This window comes from Coturnix japonica, chromosome 4 (assembly GCF_001577835.2).
Source record: "Coturnix japonica isolate 7356 chromosome 4, Coturnix japonica 2.1, whole genome shotgun sequence".
Lineage (NCBI taxonomy): Eukaryota > Metazoa > Chordata > Aves > Galliformes > Phasianidae > Coturnix > Coturnix japonica.
The window spans coordinates 75,540,143-75,564,327 of record NC_029519.1 but is presented as its reverse complement, the minus strand read 5'-3'; the positions used below and the strand labels follow the sequence as shown (position 1 = coordinate 75,564,327).

Below are 24,185 nucleotides of genomic sequence, written 5' to 3'. Positions count from 1 at the left end.
CAGGCTTCAAAATGATACATTTATTAAAACTAAACAAAGGACACAAGCTCCAATTATTAACTTAAAAACTTTATATTGCATTATGGCAAACATAGGACCGGTATGCTCAGAGCACAGACAATTTTTAACGTGGGCTGAAATCCATAAACCCAAAAGTAAACTTTGGAATACATATAAAGAACAGAATCTTGGATCATTCTTTTAATTAAATATACCCCAATAATTTCCTATCATCAATCTGAAAGGATTTAAATACATGCTGAAGAAGCTAAAGTTCATACGATTAGGAAGGTAGGCAGACAATAAGTTCAAGAAGTATTCCGGAGTTGTATAAAAAGGTACAACATCTTCCCCCAGACAAAGCCTGCAGTGCAATACATCGCCTTGTCAAGAGAGCTGTCTCAATCCGCATGCAGTCCTGCTGACAAACCACCTATTAGGTTGGTTTTCTGGTAGTTAATGTACACGCAGACTTACTGAAATCACAGTAAAAGCCATTTTTTGAGATGACACCAGTTGGAAATCAATGCTTCAATAAAATAGGTCCTACAACCCGTTTTGATGGGGGAGGAAATCATACTTTACTTCCCTCTTGCTACTGTTTTAAACTTTTCTTATCACTTTTTTATTCATTTCTTCCTTTGGACAGATTATAATCAAACTCTGACCCCATGTGAATCTCAAACAACTCCAGCAATGGCTTTACTGATAACCCAACTCTGAGCTTAAGAGGTTTTGCCCCGCGTTAAGTAACAACGTCACACAAATCTCATACATCTCTTAATTATTTTAACAAATATTTACATCTCCTGGTTAAATATTCATTCAGGAATAAGTTCTGACCGGTTACTGTACACTTGGAAGTCATCCTTTCTCTGAAAGTACTGTGGCTTCTGGGCTTTTGGTCAACATGAAAGACAAAGCAGGTTACCTGAAGCCAGTGCACCGACCTGCTCACACTGCCTGACTCGGCTGCACGGAGCTGTTTGTGAAGGTTCAAAACCAGGTGAGCATCAGCCACCAAGAGCTTCCTAAGCTTTTTAAGCTTGCAGAATGGCCATTAAAGCCTCGACGTCACGGGTTTGCCTACTTGCAACATCAGAGCGTGAGAAGAGAGGTGTCCTGCAAAACGCGCCACTGTGGTTAATGAGCGCATCAAATCTTTAGATAACAGGGGAAAACTGACATTTGTGTCTATAAAAGAACTGGCTGCTTATGGCTCCCTTCTTACTTAATCCACAGCAAATTTAAGTGAATGGCAAACACGGGACAAGACAAGCAACAGTGTGTCCTAAGCACCTGAACACCCCGCTAACGTCACACCAGGTGAATTAAAGCTGCATGAGACTTAAATCCGTAAAGCTTTGAAAACAGCTTATTCTGCTGCTTCCCTGTTTAAACTTGTATGCATTCAAGTCCACACCACTCTTCAGCTTTCGCTACTGCAATGAAAGCTAGCAGACCACTTGAGTTAGAATAACTTGATGACATCTCAGGAATGTTAAGTAAGACTGTTACACGCTGCTTACACATGGAAAATACGCACATGGAAAACTTAGTGCACTTCAAAGTCCATTAATTCCAATCTGTTAATTTATACAACGTAAGAGGTTTGAAATTGCATTTTGGCATGAATTTTCTTCATACATTTTCAGCTATAAAAAATTTTTAGCCTTAAAATGCATCTAGTGAAGTCCAACCTTCAAAATTCCATGCTGAAATCTCCAAGTAAATCCTATTTTATAGGAAAGAGAATGACTTGTTTGGTGAGAGGTACATGAATTGAGAAGTTTGTTTCAATTTGAAATGCCAGTTTTGTCAAAGCAATTTTATATAAAATAATGACGTTTCAAGGCATGGAACACCTCCCCTAAGAGACAACTGAGAGCTGAGGCTCTTCAGCTTGGAGGGGCTCCAGGGAGATCTGACAGCAGCACATGCATCATCTAAATAAGAAGGTAACAGACTCTTTAGTAGGGTCTGCTGTGACAGGAAGAGGGGAAAAGGCTTCAAACTAAAAGTGGGGAGATTTAGATTGAAATAAACATGGTGGTTTGTTGCACTTTTTCTTCCCCACAAGGGCAGCGAAGCACCAGCAAGGGCTGCCCAGAGAGGTGGTGGATTCCCCCATCCCCAGAGAGACTCAAGGTCAGGATGGATTGGGCTCTGAGCACCTGCTCAAGCTGTAGCTGCCTCTGATCAGTGTAGAGGAGTTGGACAAGATGGCCTTTAAAGGTCCCTTCCACTCAAATAATTCTATGATTACAGTAATTCTCAGGGAGATCAGTCACATCGCTTACTGTAAGCAACCCTTCAAAATGCAGAGAATATTAATCCAATACATACTTAAACGCTGACCCTGTTTTCTAGAGCTGTATTATACATACTGTACATCCTGCTTTGGAAACAACTAAATGCAATGGTCCATTATCTCCAAGATGGCCACAGAGCAGATGGAGCTGCTGCCTTGTTCAAACAGAGCCGGGTGGATCAGCAGTACTAAGGTATGATCTACCGCCTTTTGTGAGTCCCCAGGGAGCAAGGATTTTTCAGCTTCTGGCATGGCCACTTGTCAAATGTTATTTAGTATTTTCAAATACAGGCTTCTAAACGCTGCTTTTAATGAAAAGGGATTCTCACGCCCAAAGTGGAGAAACAATTCTGGAAAAAGTTGTTGTCAAATCTGGCTTCAGCTAGAGCCACAGGAGTAACATCCCAATGCTTAGAATATCCATTAGCCTTTGGGCAAACTTTGTTACCTACAGCTATCTAAAAGGTGCTGCTGAGCAGCAGCTCCAGGGATCTGGTGACTTTATTGTTAAAACTGCCATGGCAGATGGACTTCCAGGACTGTACCAAAGCTTTGGTGTTTCAGTACAGGGAGTCACTGTATACCAAATCTCCTACATTGGATGTTTCAACTCCATTAAAGGATTATTACCAGATCCAAAACAAACTCTGTTTAAAGCCTGGTTGGATGGGTCTTGGCCAGCCTGATCTGGTAGGGGACAACCAGTCCACAGCAGGAGGCTGGAACTGGATGGTCTTTGAGGTCCCTTCCAACTCAAGCCCTTCTATGATACCATAATTACTCAAGGCTCTGAGACCACCCAAACGTTTCTTTGTTCCACTAACTTCAAATGCATTTTTACAAATAATTCCCAATTGTAAGAATCAGGGAAGTTCAGGCTATCAGGAATTATGAAGATCCTACAGGTGGCATATTAGTTTTAAATCTTAAAAAATTACTACTAAGAACAGACATTAATGAGTAAACTTTGACCTACTGTCAGTACTGAGTCAAAAGACTCAATCAGTTAATTAGAAAGCCAAAGTTGCAATCAAGACACTGCCAATTTCAGGCATCACTTGCTGACTGCACAGCCAGATGACAGTATGTAAGTACTTTGAATGTACTTGGTTAGTGATGTTACACCTGAGATGACAACCGAGAGGTAAGAATTAGTTATGGCGTAAGTAATTGTCATTTGAACAACAAACATGCCTCCATAACTGCATTTTTAAAAAATACATGTGAAGAGATCACAACTGGCATTTTTCCCCTTGCAGTTAATTTCATTTTGCTATTTAGACAAACACGTCATCTGTTCTGAAACTACGTGAAAGGCTCCTGTGATTCCAATGCTTTAATAGTTCATGGAACTCTGAGTAGAAGTGAAATGTTCTACTCCCTGGTCTTAGTTTAAGGCACCCGTAAGAAACAAACTTCATGGGAAGTTTCAGTTCTAGGGAAAAATTAATCCCATTTTCCCTTCAAAAGAAAACGAATTTGTAAGTGATTAGAATGTCACATTCTCTGTCAGTGAGGCAACGGCTCGGTGATATTCAGCTTAAATAAAGCTCAATCTGAAGAGCTACTACTGAAGCCACAGAATCTTCACTAACAGGTTACAAAAAATGTGATATTGTGACAGAAGGAAATTTTTGTATTAAATTCTGCAAAAGCTAGAAGGTAGAAGCACAGCAAGGTTGGGCCCCATGTAACGGTGAAAGTAAATAAATTAGAAACACTTTTGGATCACTGTACCACAACAATGAGTGCAAATACATGATTTTTGTGGACAGGAACACTGCTGAAGCAGCATATTTTGTTTTCATCTGTATGGAATGACAATAAATCACTTCTTTGATGAACGGAAATTTCATTCCATATATCAGAAAACATATCTATAATTTATTACTAGTATCAGCTCAAAACACTTTCCATAATCACAAAAGCTCCAGTAATATGTAGCCATTAGACACAAAGATATACACAGTTTTGGTTACAGTTGGGCTTTGCTTCAGATTCTGAAGCTTAATTCTTTACTTCTGCGGCTTCTTTATCATGCTTTTCCTTTGCTTTCTCCTTTTCTTCCAGTTTTTCTTCCTTCTGAAGCAGTGCCATAATCTCAGCAACCTGGCTGGTGCCAATATCAACATCTTCTTTGTCTATCAATTCTACTACCTACAAAAGGAGTGAATGAAATTTACAATATTTTTTAAAAATATTTTAAAATATTTTTAAGTTTCAGGACATCACTACAATAGAAAAGAAGCAAGAAAACAAAGAAGAACGCAGGGGACAACCTGAGAAAACTGCAAAATGAGAAAAAAAAGACCAAAGCAGGCTAAGAAGAGACATATGAAAGTACAGTATCACATAAGGAATTCAATAGTCACCTAGTATAAAATGTCTCTCAAAAGCATTAAGACATTACTTCAAAAGGAGCAGAAATGAACAGAATGGCCAAATTATCTAGCAGTAGAAGTAGCAGCTGGTAACTCCAAAACATACATGATCTGAGCTCAGTCACAACAAAACTAAAAAGTAAGACAATGGTCTGATGCCTTTCAACCATAGGAAATATGTCATAATCTAATATTTAAGGTATACATCTATAGTATTACTGAAGTCTTAACATATAAAGTAGTTCTTTCAAAACTCCTTTCCATCCTCATATTTTATAAATAGTATTTATCATATATGTGTATACACACACACCTTTACACATGCATGAAATACCTACAGCTTTAAATCCTTGCAAAAAAACAGTGATATGAATTGATATGAATTTAAGTCATGATTGTCACAGGCACAACATTAAAAGAATGCCTAAGCTTATTTTCTTCAAATAGTCCAGACTTACCTTAACAACATTATCTATATCAATTTTGCCATCTTTGTTTTCATCTAATGCCTCTGCAATCCTCGTTAGTTTCTCCTCTGGAATCTTCTGGATTTGTTTCATTGCATTAATTAGCTCAGCAATACTGATGAGATTCTCCCTAGAGAGGAAGCACAATCTGTATATGGCAAACAGTTACTCCAAAGGAGTAAAAGTCACAAAAAACAAGCAGTGAAAGTCACTATGTTGCAGGTAACTTGTAAAACATTAAACAATCATTAACAATCCTGAACAGAATGCAAAAAAACTGAGAAAAGTTTAATTTAATCATTTTTAGTTACAGAAATCCTTGAATGGCATGGGCTGGAAGTGACCTTTAAGACCACCTAGCTCCAAACCCCAGCCATGGACAGTGCTGCCACTCACTACTATCAGGCTCCTACAAATTTAGTGTTCCTCCCAAAGTCATTCATAACATTAAGTACGACAACATTTAGTGCAAACAGTTGCTGTATTTTATTTTTAATTTACGAATTAGGATGGTTTTGATTTAACAACTCCCTGCAGCACCTTTCACGTGGCCTCCTCAATCTCATTCTAAATCAGAAACGAATGACTGCTTCCCTGGGGACTGGAAGAAGACAGTTTGGATGGAACTGAAAGAAAATCCTTATTTTTGTTTGGGTTATGTTTTTTGGAAGCTGAGAAGCAAACAAACTAGATGAATACTGCATTTACAAATGCAGATTGAAAAATTCTGTCACAGTTTATCTGCATCTCAGTACTCATAATGCGTAACATATGACTGTGGAACACAATTGCTTGAAAGACCCACCAGTGACATCAACACTTCTACAGGTCTTCATAAATTACACTTGAAATGAAAATTGTTAGATTTCATCTAGGTCTCTTATCATAACTAAGTCTTCAGAAATGATCCATGTAAAATTATTTCCTTTAAATGTACTCACATCTCTCTTCAAAGAGTCATCTCCTTACACCTGACAAAATGGAATTTATTGCCATTTTTCCCCCCATATGTTCACTACTGAAGCAGAACAAAAGTATGTTCAAACTGTTGCATACTCTTTCAATTAATGACACATGGCAAACTCATGGCCTTAGTAGCACAACTGAAGGTGTGATTTCACCTGCAGCATCATTAGACCTACATGAAAAAGATGGAGTTCTGAAAATCAGGCTGTCAAACATATCATACCATCAGGTTAACATCTAAGCAAATCATACCCATTACTTTTTCACTCTTATTTCAACCATATCTAACATATTTCAGAAAGAAGAAAAACATTCAGTGCTCCCAAGTCACTTACCCAGCAGGAGAACTACCACCTCTGTCAAGCTTTACATCCACCGTCCTTTGATTTGTCTCTAACTCATTAATAATCTTGTCTATCTGTCCAATCATCCGGTTCACTCTTTTGGTCAGTCGCTTGCTCGCCTTTGATTCTTCCACTACTTCTTCCTGGCCAGCTTTAGAAAGTTCCTTTATTTCTTGCAAATCCTAAAAGAAATGGTCAGGAAGAAAAGTTTTTGTAAGTCTGAATTCTCAGTGATGCTGCAGCCTAGCCTACGAGATGAGCATTTCAAGAGAGGTGCCCTTTGTAAATGAAATCTAAATGAAAAGACATATAAAGCCCAAGTGAAATTAGAACCAGTTCTTAACACTGTAGTCATTTTCATAAATTCTTTAAAATTTTCCACACTCACAGAATCACCAAGGTTGGAAAAGACCTCCAAGATCATCCAGTCCAACCATCTGCCTATCACCAATAGTTCTCACTAAACCACATCCCTCAACACACCTAAACATTCCTTGAACACCTTCACAGACAGTGACTCCACCACCTCCCTGGGCAGCCCATTTCAGCACTCAGACACAACCTTCAAGAGACTGAACACAATTCTTCTAAATTAACTTCACGTCAATATTTTAGATGCCTTAAGTTTGTAAGAAAGAACTGCAACATGTTCAAAACTTGTTAGTCTGGTCACATAGGGAATAAGAGTAAGAACAGGACTCTCTTCTGAAGAGAACTACCCCAATGATTTTAACTACTTGTTAAATGTGTTTAAAGCCTAAAGCCCTGCACTGTCCTCCAAGGCAGTACAAAACTCAGCTATCAAATACAAGCTAACAGACATCCAAGTAAGATCATCTTTAACTACATGGGTCATTTATGCTAAAACTGAACACAGATTTTATTAGTAGTAGTTAAGAAATCTCACTTCATTATACTCCTGGATATCACCCTTCAATTCCTCAAGCTCCTCCTTTTCCTTTGTTAGTGCTTTCTTCTGTTCCTGCAGCTTGTTACAAGCATCACTCAGCATGTCAATCTCCTCCTTCGTTATTTCCTCACCCTGTAACAGAAAATACATGCAAAGTAGTGAGAGACATGTATGTCATTTTCCTAAAAACCACAAGATAGAAAGGACATGCTTCAGATTCTTCATCCATGTTCAGAATCAACGCACTATAGACTGGCATTCTGAAGCTCACACAGAGATCACAAATACTACGAGAATTAGCTTGCCATAATACTTTTTAAGCACGTTAGTAACAAGATTAGGTACTATGATTCATTACATGGGTTTTGGCTATTTGAAATCCTGTACGTAGCTGTCTCATTAAAAAAAACAACCCATGTTCTACCTCCTTCTCTGCTGAATGGAAAACCTGAATAACTGAGAAATGACTCAGACATCATATACAGGAAATATCACACAGAAGATTTAGAAGAGCGAAGTTCAGGTTGTTGAGTTGAAACAATAATAAAACTGAACCCTCCCTCCCCCCAACAGAATACAACAAAAATACAATTTCAAAAATGATTCATAAAAAAAAAAAAAAAGCTAAAATCCCATGACAGCAGATCCAGCTAATGCACAGCATAAATCCTACCCAGATACCAGCTTTTGTTCTGAAGGAAAAAGCTCTGAACAGTCATATAAGCACAGCACTGAAAGACGTATAAAGAAGAATGCAATGAAACAAATGAAGGACAATATACTTCTAAGAAACAAACACTGAACTTCACAGACTACATTCAGCTCCTTTAACAACTCAGTTCCAGTATACTTCTACCTATACAGACAACAGCCTTGTTTCTGATTTTAAGTGTAAAAACCCTCACCCCACAAAACAACTCAACAACCAGAAGTAGCTCTGTTTGAAGAATTCCTCTGCCACAAATAAAACAATGTCAAGAAGTCAGTGGTCTAATATTCACCCCTTCCCCTCTTGCAACAGACAACATGGCATACTAATGTGGAAAAAAAAAAGTCTGAAGCAAAATGTTTAGTTCCCTAAATTATTCAACCTTGAACAATCTTTCAGTGCTCCTCAAATTATGTTGTTACCAGTAGAACCTGTTTATTAAACAAATAAATACAGACAAAGGAGATACTGATTTTTTTTTTACATGCCAATTTCAGTTATTGCATTGGTGATTAAGAGTTTACAGTCAAATTACCTTAATGCCTTCTAGTACGGGTGCTGTATCTTTCAGTGTTTCCATATCTGCTTTTGCCAGCTCTTGTTTGCTGTCTATGGCCACCTGACTTTCTTTAGCTTGCAGAACCGCTGGTTCAAGATCTACTGCTGATTCCACTTCTTTCTAAATTTTACAGATGCAAGAAGTTTAATTAAAACAAAGACACCATTACCTGTATTAGCACCAGCAAAGAATGTTTTCTTAAAATACAAGTAACTGCCAAAGGAGACACAGACATTTTAATGATAACATTACAAACTTTCAGTGGTTTCATACTAAAATGCCCAACTGCACTTAATGGACCGTGCAGGTGAGCACATAAAGCTTAATGCATGTAATAAGCCAGGCCAGCAGCATTTATGCTCAAGCATTAGACCAATGATACTACCTGACTAATGGAAAAAAGAGAAGAGATAATAGGTAAGGACAATCATAATTTACACTAAGGAAAATGCAAGAAAACACACCCAAAAATTAAAAAACAAAATGAACACAAACCTCAAACACTTTTGATAGTTTTAGAAAGTTTTATCACTCCGATTAAGAGGAATCAGAGATATTGAAGACAGGCAGCAGGGTTTCACACTGAACCCTCCTTTACTGCATCTTGTTTTAGTACTTTCCCCCATTTTCTGTAAGTGGATTTGAAGTCTGGTTTCTTACAGACAGCACCCAAAACAGAGACAACATGCTAATTTATACTGCTAACATTTATTTATCAGCAGCTGAGAACAGAACTTACCATGGCTGGAACTTGAAGAGTTTCTTTGGCTTTCTCTGCAGCTTCAGTTATTCTTTCCATCTCTTTTTCTTCATTTTCTTTTCTGATGGCTTCTTCCTCCTGAAGTGTTGCTTCCAGTCGTGCTTTGTTATCTACTTTTTCACCTTCAACTTCTGCCACTTTGACCTGAGCTTCTTTTGCCTAAAAGTAATGCAAGAAGTATATAAAAGTCCCCGTATGTTGATACAATGCAAAAAAGTTCAAATATTGAGACAGGTAGTATAGGAATGCTAATGGATACAGCTAAAATTGCAAAAAAGTTGTCTTATTTTTTCATTTTTCAGAAAAATTCTCTTTGAAAATAGGTATTTTCCATTCTGAAAATGTAATGTTTTCTTCATTCTCTCAAGAGCACCAACACTTTTTTTTCCAATACACAACATGAAGATATTCATCGTAAAACACTGAATTTAATGTATTTTTCAAACTTGTCTGGATTACAAGTTTTGCTTTTGCCATTTCTAATTTGCAGTTTCTAATCCTGTCTATGTCCTATGTAAGTTTGGTTTCTGGCCTCTATGTTGAGGAACTAAATTAAGATGTTAAATGTGCACAACTGCTAGCTGAGCCTAACACTGAATAAAATACAGTTTTTATAAATAAGATAAGCCAAGAAATATGGTTCTTTAGTTTGTTATATTTTTTAATGTGGTACTCCAATAAATACATCTGGAAACGCTATGAAATGTTCTGTTTCTGAATTATAAGAAACAGACTAGTACTAATTTCAACATTTAAGTGAGAACTACCTCCATTATGATAGAAAAGAAAGACCTCCCATTAAAAAAAACACCCAAATCCACAAGTGAAAATGATTTATTTCAGTAGATCTTTCTTCCACAAACCAAAGGCCTGAACAGTAACACTGGAAAAATAACTCAGAAAAGATCTGGTGAAACAAAAAGCAAAAAATCCAGAGTAATTCAAACTTCACTTCCATCTCTTATTAAACATAATTAGCATAGCAGTATAGAGCCTGTGAACATTCCACCTCTGCAGCTTTGTATTGCCAACAGCATAACTAGGAATAAGAAGCATATGCTGTACCTTCCTACACTACTACTGTCTACCCCATGTAACAAAATACTGCCTTTCGTTTGCCTGATCAAACCCATCCACAGCCCATTTCCATGTTTTAACATCATCCATGTAAACCTCTCAGACATTCAGTGATTGTACTGCAAGTTAGTTACAGATTGTATAAATCACACTTACAACGCTCTCTGGCAGTGTCTGAAGTGTTGTTTTGAGCTGATCAGCTGGAGAAAGCGTGTCTGGAAGATACATGGCTCTGGATAAAATGAGCAATGAAGTAGGGATTTCCTGGTTCAAGTGCAGATCTAGCCACTGTAAATGAAACACATAAAACAGATGCCTTCAGCTTTTGGAAGTCTTTTTCTTCTTACAAATTAACACATGCATACAAAAAAAGTGCAAACACTGATTCTTTTTTAACCTCTAGTTATTGACAAATATCCTAACACAGGAACTACAGGCTGTAACAGTAAAGAAATACAGTGATTGCATTAAAGAAGCACCTGAAGAAGAACAGAATATTTTGCTTCATACGTATTTTCTTCTGAATCAGGTAACCAAAAGATAAGATTTCTTTTCTCCAAGATTTACCAGGAAAAACATACTTTATGGATTAACAGAAATAATTAACAAGACAAAGAGGCATAACTGAAAACATTTTGAATATGTTTAAACATCATCATCAAAACATCACGAGCCACCTAAAAACCAGAAGTCTACCACTATTATGTTGTTACAGGGAACACATCACAAATGCTTATTAAAAAGATTATTTTAGCCAAGTCTTCAATGAGAGTAAAGCAAAATGATTTCATCAGAACGATAACAAAAATCACAGCTATTCAAATTAAGCCTGTGTATACAGCCTTGCAAGAACGTACCTGTTTAAGCTGTTCCTTGAGACGCTCTTCTGTCACACCAAGGGCTCTCATTCCTCGTGCACGACACGCTGCCTGCAGCTCTTTAACAGTCAGACTGTCAACTCCTTCTTCAGCAATCATCTGCACAAAGCAAACTTCAGTACATAACTGCTTAAATCTGAAGAATCACCAACGTACACTCAGAAGTCTGTATTTTCAGAACTGCCCACTAGAGGCTGCTGTGGTAACACAAAGTGGCCTCCCCTTCACAAAACAGCACCAAAGTTCCACTGCAGTCAAAGCTCTCCCCAAGTTCTCATTTGTTCCTTCACAAATGATAGCTCTGTAGAAACGCTCTTCTTTGTTATATGATTAATTTCACTGCAATTCAGTGGTGGATAAAAAGGGCAGGCTTATTCTTTATAATTAAGGAGAGAAGATTTTGATGACGTGTCTCCTTATTTCAAGAGGAAAATGCCTAGAAAAACTATATATACACACTTTTCTCTTCTTACACAAAAACATTATTAACCAATACATATCTAGAATGACTCACTTTGTCATCTGCTTTTATAGTTCTCAACCTCATAGTCAGCTGGAAGCGGAGAAAGTTATTTGTCCCAATTGACTGAAGTTCCAGTAGTTTACAAAGTGCCACCAACTGAGGCCTGGTTAGATTGTCCAGAGTCAATTCATCTTCAAATAGTTTTGAGAACCTCAGGATCTCCTCATTACTGGGTCTTTCACCAGTCTCCCTGATCTGTAAGAAAAGCAGAGATACAAAAAGCTTTTCAAAACAAATCTCACAATTGAGCAGTAAAAACTGTTCTCACTCGTCAGGTACTTTGCACCAGTTCTACTAATAGGAAAGAGGATATAAGGAAGTTATGGAAGAATTTTTGTTTCATAAGGTACTTTTTTGCTATAAAAGGCAAAAGAACGTTATTGATGATATTATAACAGTTTCCAACAGCAAAATATAATACACATGGCTTAATAAAACCCATTAAAGCTAACAACTAGATGCATGTGTACACTAATGAGTAGCTCTCTCTGAACTGGCACTGCCTTGAGATAACTCAATATCTGAGAGGATAAATAGTAGCTACAGAAGTCACACAGGCAACTGTGCTTCATGGCACCATACTTAGTAAATATAAAAGTGCATTGGAAGTACCTCTCTCTGAAGATACACCAAGAAGCTCGCTGATTTCAAATGGCAAAACTTCTGCGACCTTTGTGTCCCTATGAAACACTAATTTTCACCTACCCTAAGCTCTCTCCAGAACTGCATTTGCTCCATACTAAAAGAGAGGAGATTTAGATTAGACAGAAGAAAACTAGTTTCTTCATCTACCATCTCTCTTCTTTCCAGGGAGGTGATGGATGCACCTATCCCTGGAGATGCTCAAGGTCAGGCTGGATGGGGCACTGAGCACCATGGAGCTGTAAGTGTCCCTGTTCATTGTAGGGGGTTGGACTAGATGGCCTTTAAGGGGTCCTTTCCAATTCAAATGATCCTATGATTGTACAGAAAAGGAAGAAAACCTAAGAGTTGACACAAACTTCATCATGAGTTCCAAAGCCAGGCAGGCAAGTTCTGGAATTCTAAAGGAAACATGTTATGACTGTAATTCATGGCTTCTGGCAAATACTTCACTGCAGAAGCAGCATAAAAGAACAGCAGAAAGGTGGGGAAACATTTCACCTTTCTTCTGTATTTCTTATTACAGTGAAATGACATCAATAAGGTTCATCTCTGTGGCACAAATGAGAAAGCTACGGTCACAAAAAACACACCCACACATACAGAAAGCAGATCCTGAAGCTACTTTTTAGTCATCACAAGAAGGTGGAACTCCCCCTAGCAAAGATGGAGTGATATACGTTAATTTCCATAGAAACCAAACTTTGAATTTAAATTCTTAGTAGCTGGTTCAGATGAAAATGAAATGCTCCAAATATGAATCACAGCAGTGGCGTGATCCCTGGAGTCCACAGACATAAGGAGTAGAGGCATGCTTCAGCTACTAGTCATGGCAACTAACCAATTGAGATCTTCTGCACATGAAAAAGAAGAGAAACAAATGACTGCAAATAAGTTTGCAAGTACCTGTCCTTTGCAAGCAGATACTTGCACAACCTTTCAACAGCACTACCATTATCTAAGGCAATACAATTTGCTGCCATCAACTTACCGCCTCACCTTCTAAAAACTTCATTGTCAGGAAAGCTTGAAAAGCCCAGGTCTAAAATACCTGGAGTTTTGTGCCTTTTTCAGTGCTTAAAACTCTCAGCATCTGGCAGCAGCAGTTGGTTATTGTCTTGATGGCCCCATGACTACAGAAACCAGAAATGCGCGTGGATAGAGATGAATCCTATGCTGATAAGATTTAGGAAGGTATTCTTCATCTCCCCAGAGAATAACTTACCTCTCAGTGAAACACTTAACAACCTAAAGAGAGTCAGTTTTGGAGGCAGATATCTGACGTTCAATCTTTTTTCCAGCAACTGCTTGCTAATAGAGAAATTCTGTACCAAGCATATCACCAAAATCCCAAGTTCTAGTCATTATCATGAAGGATTTCAGCAGCACAGAAACTGTTCTTCTAACATTTTTATACTCAGGATTTAATATATATAAAAAAAAGGAGGGGGGGAGGGGCAGCAAATTTTACACTTCCCCCACAGAGTTTTAATCAGGTAATTAAGAAATGATTTTTTTTCCCACATTTTATATCCAATGTTCATAAAAACAAGCCAAAAACTGCATGAACTATCAATACTTGTTATCTTTTCGATGTCTGAATTAACTAATGAACAAAGAGAAAACAAGAAAAGAACGCCCCTTTCTCTGGAAGCATTCAAGGCCAGGTTGGAGCTTTGAGTAACCTGGTCTAAAGGGAGATGTGGCTGCTTATAGCAGGGGGTTGGAACAAACAAAGAAAAACGCTTTAAAAAAGGACAATTACCTTTTGAAAGAATGTTGAAAAATCTTTTGTAACATTTCCTTTGGCTGCCTTATTTTTTAAGGCCATCTCCTCAATTGTATCTTGAAGGAATTTAGCTAATTCAAGCTTTACTCTCAGTTGTTTCTTCAATCTTTCCTCCTGTTAATAACAAGAAAGGAAAAAAAAAAAAGTTGGTTTTTAGGTTTTACCCAGAAATATCTGTACTAAAATATGACGACTTTAAACCCTGAAACAAGTTGTTTGCTTCTGAACTTCTGCTGTAACAGATATCACAAGAAGACACGTACACAAAGATCACCACATCACTCTGAAAGAAAGGCCAAGCAGCTCCGCAAAGCTGAAGGTGCAATGCCAACAGGGAAGTATATCTTAAGGCATCACCTGCTACTGCTGACATGAACCCATCAAAACAGCATGAAGATAGAGAAAAACATTCAACGATACTTTGATTATAGTCATCTTTGATAATGACCTAAAATAAGTGCTGGATGCAGCTAAAACATTATTTAGGTCAAATACTAGAATAAAATAAGTACTCAGAACAGTTAGGTCTATACTAGATCATTTGGAGTGATCAGCATTAAAATCCCTCTCAGTCTTAACAGAACACATAGCAAGTTTAGTTGCTTATAAGTAACTTTTGAGCATTAGTTCCCACTTCAAAAAATAAGCAGCTTTTTTGCTGTTTATATTTAACAATTTTCTCTTCCCTATATATTAACAAAACACAAAACTGAAACACTATTCAGCAAATATTGAAACAACTTACTTTAAAATCCTGACTGCTGAAGCTCACTGAAATGCACAGCTACCAATAATGCCCATGCAGATTTTCCCATTCCCTATCTCTTGATAACTCATGTAAAGTTATACTTTGGCTTAAAAATACGTTTATTTAGTAATAGTATAATATGACTTTATACAGCAACGTAAAGCTTTACACATCATTAGAACAGCTCAATATCAATTGAATGTAAGTTGCCATATCTTCTTGCAACTACATAAACTTAAGTTTTTCCAATCATTTTCCTGGATCACAAATTCAGACTCACCTTTTTAGACTTAGTCTCAAACGTAGACGGAAGCATGTTAGGGAACAACTTCAGAGCTACTGGAAGCAGAAACTCCATAAATGGGACAACAAGAAAAACAAGGAAAGGAACCAGGCGGAAGAGATCAGCACATATTCGAAGGAACTGGAAGATATAAAATAAATGTACAGATTAGCAAAGTTTCATCTTTTTATTTTAAAACATTTGATGTTCTCAGCTGCCTTACCACTAGCACGTGCAGATATGTATTTGTTAGAAAAGAAATAGAAAATAACAAAAAAAGTAAGAATGTGAAGAAGTCAGTCAATTTCTGGTATATTTTTCTTATAGTTACTGTATGCTACAGAGCACAGAGTCACCAGTTCTCAATACCATAGAAAGCATTTCAAGACCTTCACTGTGTCTCAATAGGATTAATGAGCAACTATCTCATTTAAACCTCTTAAAAGCACCTGAAAACAGGAGGTGGTCATTTGTTGTTGTTAAAGCTGCTTAACCTCTTTTATTCATCTTTATTTGGGCTCCACCACTTCTGACATGCATGAGCTGCTGCGGACTGAGTAATCAAGAGTAAAATGAAAGACTCCTCCCCTCTGCCTTCTAACAATTGTTACATACATTTAAATCCAGGGTAATGAGCTCTGCTTTGTAGAGGGATTTTTGTTGTTGTTGTTGTTTTTAAATCATGGCTTTTCTGGAGCAGTAACCCTCTGCAGCAGGCAGATGCATTAGTTACTAAACTGCAAATGGCCTGAAATAAATAACACCCTTTTGATTTGTGTGCACCCACAACTGTATGTATTAGGCTGTACAGTCTATAATCCAACTTTTACAACTCTGAAGCTTAATAATTTGGTTTATATTGGAAGAGTTTGCTGCCTGACTAATCTCGTTTTATAACGTAAATAACCAGTTCCTGGGAATAATGTCAGTTTCTACATCAGAGAACGAAGGCCAGAAGTGCACAACTGCCCCAGCACTGTCAGTCACCACAGTGCCTTAATAAACACAGTTATGACTGGCAAAAAGCAGCAACAGAAATGCAAGCGCACAAGTAAATATGTGTTTCTGCCTGCATCCCCTCCCCACAGCTTGTACCAACTCAAACACCAAGGGCAACAGGCTGCATGTTGCTACAGAACAAAACCAATACAGCTTTAATCCATTTTTCTCAGCATAAAACCATCCAGATGGATTATATGCAGTTTGAGCACAAGCTTTGCAGATGCAAAGGCCGGCATTTTAATTTGAATATTAAAAAAAGAAAGCAGTTTCCCAGCAAGGAACCTTTGTCCATTGTTTATAGACTCCAAGGCATTTCCATTCACTCCAACAATAGCAGATAAATGACAACCAGAGAGTTCAAAAGGATGTAAGAAAGTTCAGAAGAATTGACATTTTCCCAGGAAAAAAAGACTTCAAAAATACACAGAATACAATATACTGCTCCTATTTCTACCCACTCTATTTTCAGGCACTGCAGATACTCATGCAGGATGAAATCCAACCTAAGGAAGCAGTTTTACAACCAGATTAAGTTAACCTGCTATATTAAATGTGCACCAGCAGGCACAGTGCGAAGGCACACACCTGGTCCAGCTAAAACTAACCCATAAACACACACACACACGATGCAGAACAGTGAAAAACAAAAGTGGATGGAGTAGTCAAGGGGGTGAACTTGCATTTAAGCACCAAGCCAGGCTGCAGCAGCACAGTCCTGGATCAGCTTACATAAATCACAGGCCTGCACTAAGAGCTCAGCAAAGAAACCAAATACAATGGTGAGTGATTCCAGACATTGCTTGGCAGCAGCATGAAGAACCTGTGATTGCTCCGTATCTACTGCTACAAGCCCATGTACTGCAGCACTCAGCTCTTTACTTCTCTGCAGGACAGAAGGCAAAGACAATAATATTTGCAACAAATTCTGTAGCATTCAATGCCCTGAACTTCCCTGCTGCAAAAAGCATCGCTTAGAGATAATAGTTTTAAACCAGTCAGATAGTATTTTACACATTAAGTATTTCCTGACTTATCTCCTAAGTGTACATAAGTGATGCTGTTCAATCTAAAGCCTGCCAGCAATTGTACAAGCAGAATTTTGTAACTCAGTTTTGGTTTACATAAGCAATAGCTCCCTTGCATTAACCACGCTGCAATTGCTTGTTAATGTGGTTAGATTACTCAGATATCTTTCCATTATTGCCTCCAAAGAGGAAGGAAAAGGCAAGCAGAAATAACTCATTTGTCAGTCTGAGTAAAGATAAGTTTTTTCTAGGACTGTTGGTTCATACATGGCTCATTACATTTAAAGCAGTATATACTTGAAATACTAAGAATTTCAGGCACAACTCTTACAAAGCTGGCATCAAAGATTTAAGACCTCTTAAAAACCAATCATCAGGGGGTTTGGAACTACATGATCCTTGAGGTCCCTTCCAACCCGGGTCATTCTGTGTGATTCTGTGAACTTAAGGGACGATCTGATTTAAAAGCAATAAAAACCTGTGCTGAAACAAACCTACATAAGGCTTCTAAGAAGCACGTGCAAAGAGTTTTGTTCAGCTGTAGACCTGTTTGCTCTTCCCTGACTTGTGTTCAAGGCCTACCACAACTCTTCCATTCCAGAGTCAGGACATCTCTACCTCCATATGAAACTTTGAGATGGAGAATGTAACAGCTATAGTTCTCAGAGTTATTTGTTCCTACAATTTGCACACTGGACTGCCCTTAGATTTCATCATTAGAGAAGTTTTATCAACGTAAAAACCAACTTCTATCCATGCAAGTAACTTCTATTTAATTTTAAATAAGACAATCAACAGTGGAAGCTCTCATCTGCAATAAATAAATCAAATTCAGGAAGGCCAAACAACTACACAACTGTGAGAAAGACAGCGCTACACTTGCTGCACGACAGCACTGAAGAGGAATGTAGTGAATAAATTCCTCTATTGACTGGATAGCGCATACTGATCCAAAGATAACACACTGCTCCTAAAGGTTCAAGCCTTCTAGTACAGGCTTCTCATCTTTCAGCAGAAATACTTGTGCGGGATTTCTCTTTTTCCTGTCTGTGTAATTTCTCAGAAGTATGGCTCAGCAGATCTGAATTGGGTAGAAAAGCCAGTGATTCCAATCCTGCCTTATGGATGGCTTTTGTGAATTAACTGGTTTTGCCTGGTCTTCCTGGTACTGCAGAGCTCTGAACAAGAACTTCCCAAGGTCCTGTTGTCCTCATTTCCCCTGCTCTCCTCAGCTGCTCTGTCTTGGCACTACATAATCCCCTATCTTATGTCAGCATACACTTTTATATTTATTGCTGAGCAACGCTTCAGCTGGCTCAGCTGTCAAATACACTGTCACACCAGCATTAAAGACTAGAACAAAAATAAGTAGTGTGAAGATGCTGAAACCAAATGCCATCAACCACTGCTGCCGCAGAGAGAGCCCGAACATAATAAATGATGAAAACTGCTACACATGCCCTCCTGTCATTTGTCTGATCTGGTGGATATACAAGAAACACTTCTGCATAGTTCACTGTTTTCTAATTATCCATGAAACTACTCGATTACGCCACTAAGCTTATCAATAAATCATTAAAGCATTCATATATTTGAAGCTTTAGGAACATTTTTAGACATGCAGATGTAAATCTAACACATTGCCTTTGCAGTGTACAATCTGCAGATGTTTACACTTCATTACCAGAGGCACCAACCATCCTGCTGCCAGAATACAGGCACGTTTAATACTCCAACATCTCATCCACTGCAGTTTTTTCAATGATAGATGAAGTGTTTTGTGCTTTAAAAGAAGAGATTTGATTATCTGTATACGCTGTTTGCATATATCGTTTACAAAAAGCAGCCAAACGAGAACTAAATTAGTGCCTTTCATACATTACCAATGACCTGGTGAACTTGAATACCAAACGCATCCAGTTTTCCCCTACTCCAAAATTCTTTAAAGCTTTTTAATAATTATCAGTCATTTTTACATAGTTCCAGAGACTGTAAAAGCTGCATGGAACATGGAAAAACAGAAGCATACAACAAAGGCTTCTCACAAGTTATCTGTTTGGAGTAGGATTATCTCACATATATATCTCACATATATGATATAACTTAAACAGAATCGCCATTCCTGGTTGTGTTTAAGAGCCGTTTGGATGTGGTGCTCAGGGATATGATTTAGTGTTGGGTTTTGAGTTAGGGTTCTGGTTAGGCTGCAGTTGGACTTGATTATCCACAAGGTCTTTTCCAACCTGGGTAATTCTATGTTTCTATGATATCTCAATATTAGCCATGAAGTTAAACCACATCTTCTACTTTACTTTCTTTTTTTCAGTTTTGCTTTTAAAACCAAATGAGCACAAACCAACCTTTGCTAGAAGCGTTTTGCTTCCATCTTTCCAGCTAACTAGGCAAAATAGAGAAAGTAACTGTGTTCCAATCCAGTTACCTGAGTAAACATGAAAAGAAACCACTGTTGCTGCTCACAAGCCAACACAGAAAAATCTCCTTTTCTATCTAGCAAATAAATTTATCTCCAACTTTTTTCTTCCTCCGGACACACAGCAAGAAAAGATGCTCATGCATCATTTAGAAACAGAATAGTCACATTTCTAAACAACGTATTGTGTAGTTTTAATGGCAGGTTCAAAGAGCTATACCAGGGAGCAAGACTTAAAACAGCTGGGAATCAAAGTCATTTAAACTCTCAGAACAAAACACAACAAAAGGAATTACTTTGGGTTAAATAAGTGGAGCAGTCAATAAGGATACCAAAATGAAATTGGAATTTACTCAGTACCTGTCTCCTTTCTCGACGTGACAGAGTATTTCCATGCAGTATTCTCCAAAGCATCCTTGCAGCTATTTTTGTGTCAATCCAGAGTAATCGAAAACCGTGGTAATAGTGCTTCAGCTCATCCACAATCCTCTGTCCAATAGATTTTTTCACAACTTCCACTTCTGTTGGACTATATACAGGACCACCTTCTTCCAACTTCTTGTTTTTGTCCTTTAAGGACTTCAGGGACTTTTCAACTATGGAGTCATCTTGAAGAGAACGCGAAGAATGCCACCACCTAACTGGAAGATACTTGGGTCCTAAAACACCCATGGCTGCCAGGGCAGTCCATGAGCCAGAAGGGCTCATAAGAGTAAAGTACGTTCGTTCCGATCCTTTAGTCCAGCAACAGTAGTGATCTTTTTTGGAGTATGAGTAAACAGGAGCGACACTAGTGCAATATTTAAAGTGTACAGTCCTTCAAAAGAAAAGAAGAAAGAGCATTCAAAAACTAACAATGTTTGGTGCACCATTTGAGAAATATATATATATAAATACACTTTCACTATAAGTTGTTGGACACAGGGCTTCCTTCTAAGCTCTCCTCAGTACTGGTATTACTGGAGTCCCCTGCTTTGGATCCGGGTTGTGTGCTGGCATCAGTTTATTTTATTTTAAGGAGCAACATCACTTTAACAGCAGCACTCAGCTGAAGAGATTCCCAAAACAAACCAATGTTTTGTATCAGACACACCCTTATGATAAAATAGAAACTTAAACTGAGGAATGGTCACTGTTTACTGAACAGTCAGACTAAATAAACCAGCCAACATATTTTAATATTCCAAGAAAAAGCAATAGAAAATTCATATCCATAAATATGCCTTGTTAGACAGGTCTGAAAGAGAATGGACTCTCTCATCCAGCTTCTTACGTGACATAAGAGCACAAAACAACTGGATTTACTTGCAAGAGACCATAATCTCCTCGATGAGCCTCAGTCAAGGCTGTAATGTACAGTACACTGCCTTGGTTTGAACAAGATACAGCTCCAGTGATTAAGTTCCTAACTGATAACTTTAATCATTCAATTAAAGCTAGCTTGAAATAAGAGTCTATGAAACTCCACAGAGAAAGGATGCGTGAAACCCAGGATATGCCACTATGTCACCTGGAATCAGGCAAGAACAGAAAAATAATACTCCATTCCTTTCAGATCTTAAGGAAAGGAAAAGTGAAAGTGGATAAAAAAGGAAAAGATGCCACTTTCTTCCTCCCACATACAAGCAGGTGAAGAGAATTATTCTCAGACTTCCTTATATCTATCAGTAACAGGATATAGCTGGTATTTTCACATTTTGAGTACAGAAGTGAAACCAGTGTTTCGTTATAGTGTAATAACCAAGAGTTTGGTACAGCTTTGAAAAAAGGTTTCATTTTTACTTACATTTTGTTTGCCAACCTCAGGGACGTACAACTAAGACAAGCGCGATCTCCCAAGTTACCTAGAAAAACACCAACTATTAGCATTCATTCTAAACTCAGAAATACATTTATCCATACAGTGAACTGTACACAAATGTGATTTTAAAAGACTAGTCTTACTAAGAAGCCACTACCAATAAAAACATAACGAACTGCTGTTAAGCAATTAGATTTTTATAGTAAGCACATTCAACCTTGGGATGACTGTTCATCTCAAACATCCAAGAAAGAGGAGCTTTGGACAAGTAACTGCAACTCTGAGCAACCTCACTGAAAGCAAATGCTGTTTTTGAATGATTCCGTAACAACACAGTATTAAATGACTCAGATGGATTACCAGCTTCTACAATAATTCTGGTCAGTTCCAAGAGATGGCGAGGTGTAAGAGCCGTTTTCAAGGTTACTGGTCAACTTTTCCATCAACAAAATACAACAAATAAAAGAAACTGAAGTAGACATGGTCATACCTGAGTACCAAATCTGACTGGCAAAAGCATTTCCCAGCAACACAGCTTAATTATTACAGGGAGAGAATCTCCAGCATCAGGAAGGGGAATCAAAAAGCACAGATGGAAGAAGAGGGGGGGGAAAACAAAAGAGAAGTTGACCTACCAAAGAACACTCTCAATAATCACTGTGATTCTGATTCTAAAAATGAGAGTCCTACTGGCAGAGGACACACAGGTGCTCACAGAACAAAGAGGGATGATATGGAAAAGATCAAAGTTGGTTTTAAGTTTCTTCGATAAAACTCAGCAAGGGCAAGAGGCTTTCATTTAACTTTGTCTTCCAGCTAGGACTCATTAATTCCAAGGAAAAGGGCAAAGAACAAAACTCCATAGTTACCATACAAAAGAAAACACGCTGACTCCAACAACTCTTGTCACATTGCCAAATGGGCACATGGAAATATGGATGTCACCGGAGCATTCTAGGGAACAACTTAATTGGAACTTGTCTAGTTCTGACTACAAGAGCTCTATATGTTACACTGAATCTGTGTTCAAACCACAGTACCTGGGAGCAACCCAGCCCTGAAGTGAAATACCTACTTTCTTCAGAAGAGAGCAAAGTCCATGATTCTGGCTGCTGGGGTAGGACAGCAATGTGTCCAAGCAAGATGGAAACAGCTCACCATGATCAACACTGTTAATTTAAGTAACTTCCATATAAATAGGCCACATATATATACATAGGATTTATATATAAATAGGATGAGTTGCTTGGGAAGTAAGGAAAACAAGTGTCACAAAAGACATGTGTAGACATATTCCTCATGGAAAAGATGCCATGGGAAAGTTTTAAATGTAGTAAAACATTAAAATGAAAGCCCTTAATGTGGAATAGCTGTGTTCTGTTATTGTAATAAGAGGTTTGCTGACAGGAAGCAGGTCCCTACAAAGCGTAAGCAGCTTGATCTGTACAGGAAGAACACTGAGGATTCTTAAAAGCACTTAGCTTTAACTTAGATTAACTTTAATCTTAGATGGCTGACATGTAAAGCAAAGGAGATGAGGTAAGTAAAGCAAAACACCACATAAAAACCAGTCTGAGAGACACAAGGCACTGGAACAGGCTGCTCAGTGAAGTGGCAGGGTCTCTGTGCCTGGAGATGTTCAGGAAATGGGGACATGTGGGACTGAGGGACACGGTAGGGATGGGTTGATGGTTGGACTGGACTACTTTAATGGTCTTGTCCAACCTTAGTGCTTCCATGAAAAAAAATGATGCTATAAAATACCATATTACCAAAGGATTAACGCTCCATTAAAAGTACCGAAGACACCACAAGCATAGAGCACTACAGCACAAAAGCTATCCGATTTTTCCACAGTATTCAAGCAAACAGGTTTTCCTCCGGGATGAGCTTTGTAACAGGCAGGAAAGCAGCGCCAGCTGAGCTCTCACACCACAGCTAAACCCTCGCAGCTCCAGATCCTGGACGTAAAAAGCAGGCGCGAGGCTCACGGACGTCACAGGGCATCAGCTGCTCCACGTCCTTAAACCGCACCACGCTGAGATATTTCAACTGCCAAGTTATCTCAGCAATAGAAACCATATCCCGCGTATGGCTAAGCTTCTTTTTTGTTTCACCCCTCCTTCAAAGACACTCGGATGAAATCGAAAGAACAACGCTTTTGTAACATAAGGTAAGAAATGAAGGGTGAGATGTGAAGGGCAGCACCCCACAGCTGCCAACGGGGCGGTAAGGGCCGCGGAGCGAGCATGGCACACCCGGCTCGCCCTCAGCCCCCGACCGAGACAGCCGCCCTCAGCACAGGCCGCGACCTTTCAGCCCACAAAGCGCCTCTCCCGCTCCATCCCTCGCTCCCTCCTCACCCCTCCGGCGACACAAGGCCTCACCTAGCGGGGCCTGGCGGCGCAGCGCTCGGGGCAGGCGGCAGGCCCGCCGGCCGCAGCTCTGGAGCAGCATGGACGCCATCTTGGCGCTGGGCGGCCGGCCTGCTCGTGTCCCGGCCGGTTCATCCGCATGGCACCACCCACACGGCGGGGCCGGGCACGATGGGAAGCGTAGTTCTATTGGGGGGCCGGGAG

At 38.8% G+C, this 24,185-nt stretch overlaps 2 protein-coding genes and 1 pseudogene across 3 annotated transcripts in view; 2 read left to right on the top strand and 1 right to left on the bottom strand.

Moving 5' to 3' along the window:
• Positions 1–24,152, bottom strand: LETM1 (leucine zipper and EF-hand containing transmembrane protein 1). 2 transcript variants are annotated; one of them, XM_015862562.2, is made up of 14 exons: positions 23,994–24,152; positions 21,592–21,649; positions 20,166–20,622; positions 15,345–15,488; positions 14,293–14,430; positions 11,877–12,080; positions 11,342–11,461; positions 10,641–10,772; positions 9,387–9,566; positions 8,624–8,767; positions 7,377–7,511; positions 6,461–6,651; positions 5,151–5,307; positions 1–4,468 (listed from the first exon to the last, which is right to left on the bottom strand). In XM_015862562.2, the coding sequence occupies exons 1-14, from the start codon at positions 24,070–24,072 to the stop codon at positions 4,319–4,321; spliced, it is 2,289 nt and encodes a 762-aa protein (XP_015718048.1). In that variant the 5' UTR covers positions 24,073–24,152; the 3' UTR covers positions 1–4,318. The 2 variants fall into 2 exon arrangements, with proteins under 2 accessions (XP_015718048.1, XP_015718049.1); XM_015862563.2 differs by having other exon boundaries at positions 5,151–5,289; positions 23,994–24,150.
• On the top strand, positions 2,420–3,020 carry LOC116653384 (annotated as a pseudogene).
• NSD2 (nuclear receptor binding SET domain protein 2) overlaps positions 23,600–24,185 on the top strand; it is a 93,956-nt gene continuing 93,370 nt past the window's right edge. Inside the window, exon 1 of the mRNA XM_015862556.2 lies at positions 23,600–23,779. The gene's annotated coding sequence lies outside the window, so the exon portion shown is untranslated. The remainder of the gene's footprint in view (positions 23,780–24,185) is intronic.